Below are 9,554 nucleotides of genomic sequence, written 5' to 3'. Positions count from 1 at the left end.
AGGGCGGGGCGGAGGGGCCCGCCGGGGCCGGGCACCCCCCACCGCAGCTTCCCTTGGGGGTGCCGGGCTGCATCTGGGGGAGGGCCGGCTGTGGGGACCTGAAATTGGGGCAGGGGACCGTGGCAGCACGGAGCTGAGCTGTCCGGTTCTGGAAGCGGCGGGCAGGGCATAGTCTGTGCTCGAGGCTGGGCTTTCAGCTATTCCCACTTGACGTATGAGACAGCGGTGCAGGCCAGGCCCAGGTGAAGCCCCCCAGCACACGCACGCTGCCCCGTGTTGCCAGACACATGCGTGAACATCCGTGTGGGGCATCGTCGGGTGCGTCCTTCCCAAGGGGCCCAGCGCGGACAGATAGGGCCGGGCAGTCCCTGATTTCTCACCCCCTTTTAGCGCAATGCCTGGACCTGGTCTCCCAGTACGTGCAAGGACACAAAGGCCTAATAATTCAGTTCAGCAACAAGCAGAAGTTCCAGCTGCAGCTGGGCAGCCTGGACGAGACCTGCTACGCCGGGATGGAGTACATGCTGACGGACTGGGCCCACCTCTACCTGCCCTCGCCCACCCGCATGGTGGTGCTGGGCACCGTGGACAACGTGCCGTGCCTGGCCATGGGGCAGCAGCTGGTGATCCTGGTGGCAGCAGATGGGGGGGTCTACACCTACGAGGAGGAGAAGCTGCACAGGCTCAGCAGGAGCCTGGAGCAATTCCTTCGCAACGGCCTCCTGCACTTTGGCGAGGAAACCTATGACTGCGCAGAGGGCCAAGAGCCACTGGTAAGTTGGCATGGGGCCAGCGGAGAACGGGCAGCTCCTGCCTCGGGGAGCAAGGGAAGGTCCAAGCACGCAATGGGCACCGGCGACATCCCAGCCCGATGTCTGCAGCAGCTGTGGACACGCTCTGCTCCAAGATCTTGGTGGTTAAGTGGGGCCCAGGCAGTAGTCACTTGCTCTGGGGAGGGGGCAGTGGCAGCTGCCAGGGCCTGGCAGAACGAGGAGCTGCCTGTGCAAACGTACTGTGGGAGCGGGAGTGGGGTGCTCTGTGTCCCGGGGTCCCTATGGAACAGCTTCCGCACACACCCATGCCTGCTCTAACTGCTGCGCCGTCCCTCTCCCGGCAGAGTGAGGAGGAGCGTGCCAAGCGCCCGGAGCTCCAGTGCATCAGGCAGAGTGCCCAGCACTTGGTTGAGAGCGGAGCAGGGGAGATGGGCAAGCTGCTGGATTTCCTGGAGAGTTAGTGGTGGTTGCCACTAAGGGAGCTCTTCTGCAGGACAGTGTCTGAGTCCAGGCAGCATATGCTGTGGTGTGAGCACCCTCACAGGGCCTGAGTGTGCAGATGGGTGAAATCCTGGTGCCCCATGCAGGGCGGTCTGTGCTGTAACCATGCCCGCGAGGGGGACGTGCATTGCTGGGGGTATGCGATGCACTGCTGGACTGTTTGCTCTGATTCCTCTGGCTGGCAGGTCACCAGCCCCATGCTCCCGAGGGCAGGCAGAGGGGATCACGCCCCTGCTTTCTCACAGGGCAGCAAGCACCTGGAGTCCAACACTCACAGCTTCCAAGAGACAGCTCCCTGGGCCCAAGGGGAGAGGTTCCCTGGCTCCAGGCCCCCTCCCTGGGAGGCTCACGTGTCCTAGACGCACACACTCCTGTGAGCTGACCTCCTGAGGGCCGTCAGCCGCTTCAATAAAGATCCGTGTAGCCTGAGTCCAGTATCTTTGCTCCTCAGCCTGAGTCTCAGGCTGCGCGTCGTCCTGTATGAGGAAGGGATCGGGGGTGGGCAGGGGCGCCTGGTATGAGACTCTGAGGCATCCAGGCCGTGGAAGCTGCCTGGTTCAGCAAAAACAAGCTGTATGCGCTTGCCCAGTGGGAACGCACCTGCCTTCAGCAAGGACTTGCAGCACCTGGGGGAGCATCAGTCACTACGCTGTCGCTATGCTCGGCATCCTGGCTGCAGTCGGCCCGAGCACCGGCAAGGCAAGGCGCTGGCAGCCAGCGGGGAAGGGGCCAGCACGGGACTGCATCCACCAGCACGTGAGGCCTGTTGCAGACAGCCTGCAGTGGAGGTTTAAAGGGACTGGGGGGGAGCAGGCCCATGCAGTGAGCGGGTAACACTGCCGCACAGCTGAGAAATGGCTCGCCCAGCTGGTGAGTCTTGCTGCTGCCTGCCACACAGCTGTAATCCAAGTCCTGCTCTGGAGTGAAGCCCGCATCCAGGAGCCAGCACCGCGAGGAGGCTCCATTGCTGAAGGATGACCCTTGGGAGGGTCCTGAGTGAACAGCAGGATGTGCACCTCTGTTCCTAGAGCTGCCTGGGGCGGCCCAGCTGTTCCTCAGTCCCAGCACCCCAAAGCATTGCTGTCTGGGAAGGGCAATGAGGTGTCTGTGGTTCTGTTTCTGGGGACAAGGCTGTGCCAAGTCCTTCTTGGACCCTTGTGCAGCACTCAGGGCCGAGTCTGGCCGCCAAGGGCCACGCTGGGTTTGGTGTCCGTGCCCGTGTCCCTTTCCCTTGCAGGGTGCAGCCACACACGCAGCACTTGAACCATTCCTGCGTGGCACCACAGTGCTGGATCACCACGGTGTGAAGTGCTGTGGCCTCGACACCAGTGTGCAGGAGTGAGCCCAGCACGGCCTGCCTGGCAGGGGGAGCCCGGGGCCCTGGCCTGTGGCTGGGGTGTTCCCGCTCTCCTGCCTCCCCTTATCTCCTAAGCTCGGGACACTCAGCATCCTGCTCCTTGCTCCCACTGGGGCAGAGAGGGTGGAAGACACGGACAGCTGTTAGAAAGGATGTGGACGTGCCCAGCCATGGCCTGGCAGCTGCAGCCCCTTGGCCTGTTCCTCTTCCAAAAAGGCTCCGCACCTTGAGAGCTTGTGTCCTGGCCAAGACGGACAGCCCCGTCCCCAGGGTGGGGCAGGGGAGCACCAGCCAGGGTTTCACACCAGGGATGCTTGGATGACAAAGACACGTGAGCTGGTGGTTGGGCTGAGCTGAGATTTGGTCTCTTGTGGTACTCTGAAGTCCACCGGCGTTCCTGTGCGGTCGTGGCTCTGGCTGTCGGCCGCCCAGAGCCCTGCTGGGAACGGCAGCACAGAAATCTAACGAATCCATAAAGAAACCTGCCCAAAGCCCCCCTGCTGCTTGTTCTCTTTGCCGGGACTTGAGTCGACAGGGCTCGCTGCCCTGCCCTGCAGCCATCTCCCACATGCATGCACGAGAGGGGCCATGACCAGCACTGGCAGCCCCGCGTCCCACCCCAGCAGCTCAATGGAGCACGTGCCCTGCCAGCTCGGTCGGCTCATCGGATGCCGTGCCATGGTTGTGACCCTGGAAGGATCAGTTCTGCTGCGGCCTGGAGGCCAAATCGCCCTGAAGCCAGCTGGGGAGCTCGTGCCACCCCGCCCCCTTGGGAACCAGGGCCGTGCTCCAGCCTGCGTGGCTGAAGCCCTGGTCCAAGGAGCAGCCTCCTCGCTGGCTGCTCTCCCCTGGGCTCCTGCCCTGGGAGCAGGGTGAGCGCAAGGCTGCTTGTTCTTCCCCACCCCACCTGCCCAGCAAAGCATTTTCCCCAGAGAAGCAGCAGCAGGAGAAGGTGCCTTTCAGCTGGACGGTGAGGCTGTGGGGAGGCTCCCCGGCCGGGTTCGGGACGAGCTCCCCATTGTGCGAAGGGTCGCTCTGGAGACGCCTCGCCTGGTGCTGAGAGCACAAGAGCTCAGCTGCGGGGAAGAGGGACAGGCTGAGCTCCTGCCACCCGGCCCAGGCCCTGGGCTCCATGCACCAGCCTGCACCCCTGCACGTGTGCTCGGACTCCGAGCCAGCGCCATGTACACTGTGTTCCTCGTGGTACAATCCGGCTCCACCGTGGGATGTGCCTCTGCCCTATGTCCCCAGGACCCCCGCCACCTCTGCCTCGGATGCCCCGAGCAGCCACAATCCCGCCTCGGTCGCCTCCAGCCTGGGCGGTCGCACCCCTATTGCTAGGGCCATCCTGAAGGCACCAGCACGTGCTGCAGCCACTGCCCGAGCCACAGGGCAGCCTCACAGCAGCGCTCCCAGCTGCTGCAGCTGCCCGATAAGGGGTTCGTGGCTCGATATGGGCTGCCGACAGCCTCGGCCTCTACGCAGCACCGTGTCATGCGGCCAGTCCTGCAGCCCCCTCCTCTGCCCAGGCAGGGTCTGGCTCGCCCAGCCTCCAGCCTGCCTGGCAGGGCGGCTGTGCAGGCCAGGGCGGCTGTAACCACCCCTCCTCCAAGGGGTGCTGGCACAGGGGCAACGTGTTCGGGCCGGGCCGGTGGTCAGGCCTGGTGGCTAAGTTTCATTTTCCAGAAAAAGGAACAGCTGTGCTGAAACCTGGCTGCTCTCCAGCTGGTGCCCGCCCTTCCTGGGCAGGTGCAGCAAGTATTTATCTGAGCCTGGCCTGGCTGGGGGTGGGGGCAGGTGTGTGCCCAAGGCAGTTTTCCTAGTTGCTGGGGATAACCACTTTTCTGGCATGGGGTAGTACCCTCGGAGGTAATGTATAGTTACCCTCCCGCTTTCTCTTCCACTGGGCAGATCTTGGCTTTACGCCCACTTTATGGCAACGGGAGACTCCTCCCCGGCTCGCTCCTGCGGCCGTACGGCTGAGGTCAAGCGAAACTTGGGAGTATCTGAACCCTGAGACTCCGGGCTGGGGCCTGCACGTGGGATGACCGCCAAAGGATTCGGAAGCATCTGAAGCCCCAGGAAGGGGGGAAGATGTTTGCGGGCCAAACACGATAGGCCATGATAGACAGCCACCTAGCCGGGGTCGTTTGACCCCAGTGCTCTTTCCTGCCATGGCAGGGGGTCGGACTTGATGATCTGCTCAGGTCCCTTCCGACCCGAGCATCTATGAAACTATGAAACACGGTTCTTGAATGACTCACGGATTTGGAATTGATTTGGCTGATTTGGCTTCGAACGTGAATTTTTTTTTAGGGTAAACAGATGTGTGTTGGGGCGCAGGCCCGTGGGCCCATGTTGGGGGGTTGAGGGGAAGCTTTTCCCTCAGGGGCTGGCACTGGCCATCCCCACTGACCAGGTGTAGCAGCCTGTGGGCAGGGAGAGCCAATGCCCGGGGGGCTGCTGCATGTGATGGCCTGGCAAGCCGGGGGCAGGCAGGGATAGGGCGCTGCCCCCGGGCACTGGCCCTGGTAGCAGGGGCTGGTCACCACCTAGCTCACAATGAGCAGGCTGGCACGTCCCATGGCTTATCCCTATCTCTGAGCTGTGGGTGACCACTGGTGCTGAGCCGCCTTGAGCCAACACTCACAGTCCCACTTCCAGCCCCCTTGCTCGCAGCAATGGGTGGTTCCTGGAGCTGGGCTGAGCCCGAGATCAGTCTTGCACAAGCAGAGGCTGCCTGCCAGAAACAGACATCGTGGAGCACAGGCGGCAGTCGCCTCCCGGCTCAGCACCACTGGAGGTGCCCATGTCCCGCACTACAGCCAGGTATGTTCTGTGGCACTTGTGTTTCTCTGTCCCCAGCTTAGTGCCACAGGCCGCAGGATTGATTTCACTCTTTCAGTGCCGTGGGTGTGGGACAAGCAGCATGCCAGCGGAGGTGGTGGGAAAGGGCTGGGAAGGCAGAGCTTGTGGCTGCCTCATCCCCACCCTGGCACAGCCTTGGTCACCCCTCCTGCCCCAGCCGTGTGGGGCTGGCCGAGCTGGGGCCCCATGGGCACTGGGGTGTCAGCTCCCCTCTTGGTAGCGGGTGCAGGGAGAGGCTCTGAGCCCGGAGCTGCAGTCTGTTTCCTCTGCATCTCCCAGCAGAGCGAGCAGCACGGGCTGCAGTGCAAACAGCTCTCAGCTGCCCCGGTGGGGGCTCGGGGCTGTGGCCGGAGAGTGGAAGGAGGGAGGTTCCCTGCAGGACTGGAGCTGCCTGGTGCCCCGGATGGCCCTGGACGGGCGCACCTGCAGAACCAGGCAGCATGTGCACAAGCCAGTGCGCTGCTCCTCTCCATCATCCTGGAGGTCCCAGCAGCACCCCAGAGCCAGGAGACACACTTGCAGGGCGTGAGATCTGCTGAGGAGCGCTGAGCACACCCCGCTCCAACAGGCAGGGGAGCTGGGCCTCATGCGGCAATCCCTGCGCCAGCCCTGGTGGGGTCGTGTCCTGCAAGGGGTCAGGGCTGCAGGCACCTGCTCATGGGGGAGGGGGCTCAGGGAGGGCTCAGTGGCAAGCAGGGGGCTCTGGCATGTTCACTGGGCAGGTGGAACCACGCGTACTCCCACCGCACCCTGGCATCCAGACGCCTTCCCGCCAGCATGGAGAATGGGTACGCGGGACGCAGGAACTACGTGGGACACGGGGGCCCTGGAGTGGTGAGCATGAGTCCCCCCTGTGCCCCACTGGCCCTGCAGGATGAGTGCCATGGCAGGGCCAGCCCCATCCCAGGAAGGTGCCATGGGTGCTGGCTAGGCTGTAACCTGCCTGCCAGCGCAGGGGGCTCTGCAGCTGCTCCCCAAGCATTGTGGTGCTGCTGCATCTGTATCCCCGTGCCAGAGTGTTGCAGCACAGGTCAGTGGGGCACGTGCTGCCCGGTGTGTGGGGCTTTGGCTGCTGCGACCTCCTGGGGACAGCCTCCGTCCCCTGCCCGCCATGAGAATGCTCCTCTTGTTCCTCGCACCAGACCTGCACTCCCCCCTGCTGCAGCCCGAGGCCATGTCTCCATCCCTGTCCCCAACCTCTCTGGTTCCCAAAGCCTTCAGCCTTCCCTCCCACAAAGTCAGCCACAAAAGCAGGCCCGGCTGCTCAGGACCGACTCTCGCCGCTCCCTGCTCTTTCCTGCAGGACGCGGCCCCTGTTGCTGGAGCCAGGCAGAGTGCCCTGAGGTGAGCGTGGCATTGGTTTTCCTGCAGCTGATACTGAAGCCACAACACCCACCAGGAGCAACCAGCCTTCTCCCCGCTCCCCGAGCAGCCAACAGCTCTGCTGCAGATGCCTGGGAAAGGGTAGAGCAGCGGGGAGGCAGGCTGCTCTTTGGGGCTGTCCCTGCTCGCTGGCAGAGGCAGCAAGCTGGAAAGGCCAGGGTCCAGCTCCCCCGAGATGCCCTCCCCACCCCAGGGCCCCATCACCCTCCCCACCCCAGCCAGGGCAGGTCAGGAGCAGGGGTGAGGGGGGCAGTGCCTCTGCCCACACCCCAGGGCCCCTGCCCAGGCCTGCTGCAGATTTGCTCTCCAGGGATGCCACAGGTTGCTACACCCCAGCACCCACAGGAGAGCTAGCTGGTGCGGTCCCAGTGCATCCCAGTGTCCTTCCCTCAGGCCGACGCTCCTGGTGAGATGCACCTTCCAGCTCAGCTCCTGTTCTCTAGGGTCCATGAGCTTCTGCCCTCCCCAGGACAGGCCTTGGCTCAGCCCCATGTCGGGTGGGAGTGCTGCGGTCACGGGGCAAGAGGGTGCCCCGCTGGAGGCCCCCCATGCTGCAGCATTTGGGTTCTTTGAAGATGGGAGAAGGAGGAGCGAGACAGAGGTTTTCTAGTGACCAGCGGGAACATCTTCATCCGCTGGTTCCTGGGCTTGCTGTGTAGAACAGAGGGGTCCAAAGACACCAAGAGGAGTTACCTGGAGAAGGTGAGCACCGTCGCCACAAAGTGCCACAACCTGAACCCAGGGGAGCCAAATACAAGGAATGTGCAGAACAGGGATGAACAAGGCACCAACGTGTCTGGGTGGGGCAGACTGAGGGGAGCCCGCTGGGGAGGGGGGCCGGGTTGGGCAGTGGTGCATGGAGGTGGGCAAGGGGCAGAGGGAGGGCAAGGACCTGTCGGACTGCCTTGGCCTGGAGGCCCCTTTCTTGTGACTGCATCTCTGCATTGGCCCTCCCCAGAGGGGCTGCAAGTGGAGAGGGGCAGGGAGCACCTCCGAGCCCACCCTAATCCGCCTGCTCTGGCCAGGTGCTGCATGCAGTGTTCTTCTTTGGACAAATCCACGTGCTCCCCATTGAGCCAGAGGAGTTCATAGCTGAGGAACATCAGCAGAGACTGAAGAGCCAATACCCAGCTCCATTTGAACAGTGCCGCTCCCACCTTCCCACAAAGACACCGTGCTCCATCGCCCTCGACTATGTACGTATGCCCCCAGCCTCCCACTGGAGCCAGCCTGGGGGCTTGGGGTGCCAGAGGGCAGGGAGGGTGCTAGGCAGGGCCTGTGGGAGCTGTAGGGACCTGACAGCAGCCCTGCAGAGAGCAGATTCGTGGCCATCCCAGCAGCATAGGAATGGTCAAAGCCAGGGCTCCATCAGGTCTGGGCACAGCTGCTGCTGAGGAAGGTGCAGGAAATCTCCAGACAGATAATTAAAGGTCAAGCTGCCCAGATGGCAGAGGGAGGCTGCGGAGCAGCTTTAGCCAGCGGGCTCCTTGTAAACCACCGACCTATGCACAGGTGACAGAGACCTTCTCCTCCACGCTGCAGAGAATGGACCAGTACCTGGAGGAGTGCAATAGGAACCTGTGGCAGCACGTGCAGGAGACGCAGCTGAAAGCTGGTGAATTCGCCTTCTGTGCTGCGGTCGTCGCTAGGAGCTTCTATAAAGATCTCAGGAGCAAAGCCAGGTTGCAGCCATTCTATGGAGCTTCCCTCTCTTGCAAGGGGTGGGCACAGCGGAGAATCATGATCGACGTGTCCTGTCTGGAGACGTGGCCCCGAGCCGTGGCCTACGCAGTGTACCATGGGGGCACAGGCAAGGCCATCATCTTCCCCGACGGGGTGTGGAGTAAGGCCATGCGGTTTGACCATCAATTTCTCCAGTATCAGGAGAAGCCACCCTGCAGGAAATGCCACCAGATGTTTCAGAAGGTGAACTTCAGACCCTGTCCCAGAGGTCACCGCCCGGAGAAGTGGCAGTATGGGAACTGCGCGGAGACCGAGGCCTTCAGCAAGCTCCTGCAGGGGAGCAGGGCAGCGAGCGAGGGCATCCGGTCCAGCGCCAATGAGAACATCGAGGCGTTTGGCAACGTCACCGAGACAGTGATCAGAGCCAGAGTCATTGAGGAGCTGAGGAGAAGGAATTTTGAAGTCGCCAACTTACAGGTTTTTAAGCCTGTCTGAGTGCCCAGTGGGACGGCTGTGGCCAGTGTCCCCTGCTGCTCCCGCAGCCTCCCAGCTCTGTGCTGCCCCTGCAGAAACCCCTCACAGCGTCTCCTAGTGGGACATCTCCCTGGCGCCTGGCCTGAGTTTACCAGAGCACTGGCCTGCAGCAACCGTGGCAAACAAGGAGTGGCTGAGCTCCCTGCAGAAGCCCTTGGGCAGCCTGTCACGCCAGGGCTGGAGGCCGAGCTCTCTCCAGAGTCTGCCAGCATCCATGGGAGCCCCCCAGTGACATGCAGCCCTTCCTGCCTGCAGCCCTACAGCCATCCCCCACAAGAGGAAGCGTCTCCAGCCCCAGCCAGTCCATCCCCCAGTATCAGGCAGAGCGGCTTCCTGCTGCCCAGGCTCCAGCACCTGTTCCAGCTGCTTCCCGAAACAGACACCACCCTGCCGCCCCCTCCCCATGTGCAGCCTTCTCTGGGAACTCCCTCACCAGCATCACCCAGGACGCTCTT

At 63.0% G+C, this 9,554-nt stretch overlaps 1 protein-coding gene across 2 annotated transcripts; it reads left to right on the top strand.

Moving 5' to 3' along the window:
* Positions 1-54: 54 nt before the first annotated feature.
* Positions 55-1,697, top strand: LOC102381360. 2 transcript variants are annotated; one of them, XM_025193369.1, is made up of 3 exons: positions 55-242; positions 391-773; positions 1,118-1,697. In XM_025193369.1, exons 1-3 carry the CDS (start codon positions 215-217, stop codon positions 1,232-1,234), a joined length of 528 nt encoding a protein of 175 aa, XP_025049154.1. In that variant the 5' UTR covers positions 55-214; the 3' UTR covers positions 1,235-1,697. The 2 variants fall into 2 exon arrangements, with proteins under 2 accessions (XP_025049154.1, XP_006036974.1); XM_006036912.3 differs by having other exon boundaries at positions 71-773.
* Positions 1,698-9,554: the final 7,857 nt, after the last annotated feature.

This window comes from Alligator sinensis, unplaced genomic scaffold, assembly GCF_000455745.1.
Source record: "Alligator sinensis unplaced genomic scaffold, ASM45574v1 scaffold1565_1, whole genome shotgun sequence".
Classification (NCBI taxonomy): Eukaryota; Metazoa; Chordata; order Crocodylia; family Alligatoridae; genus Alligator; species Alligator sinensis.
This window is presented reverse-complemented; position numbering and strand designations above follow the sequence as displayed.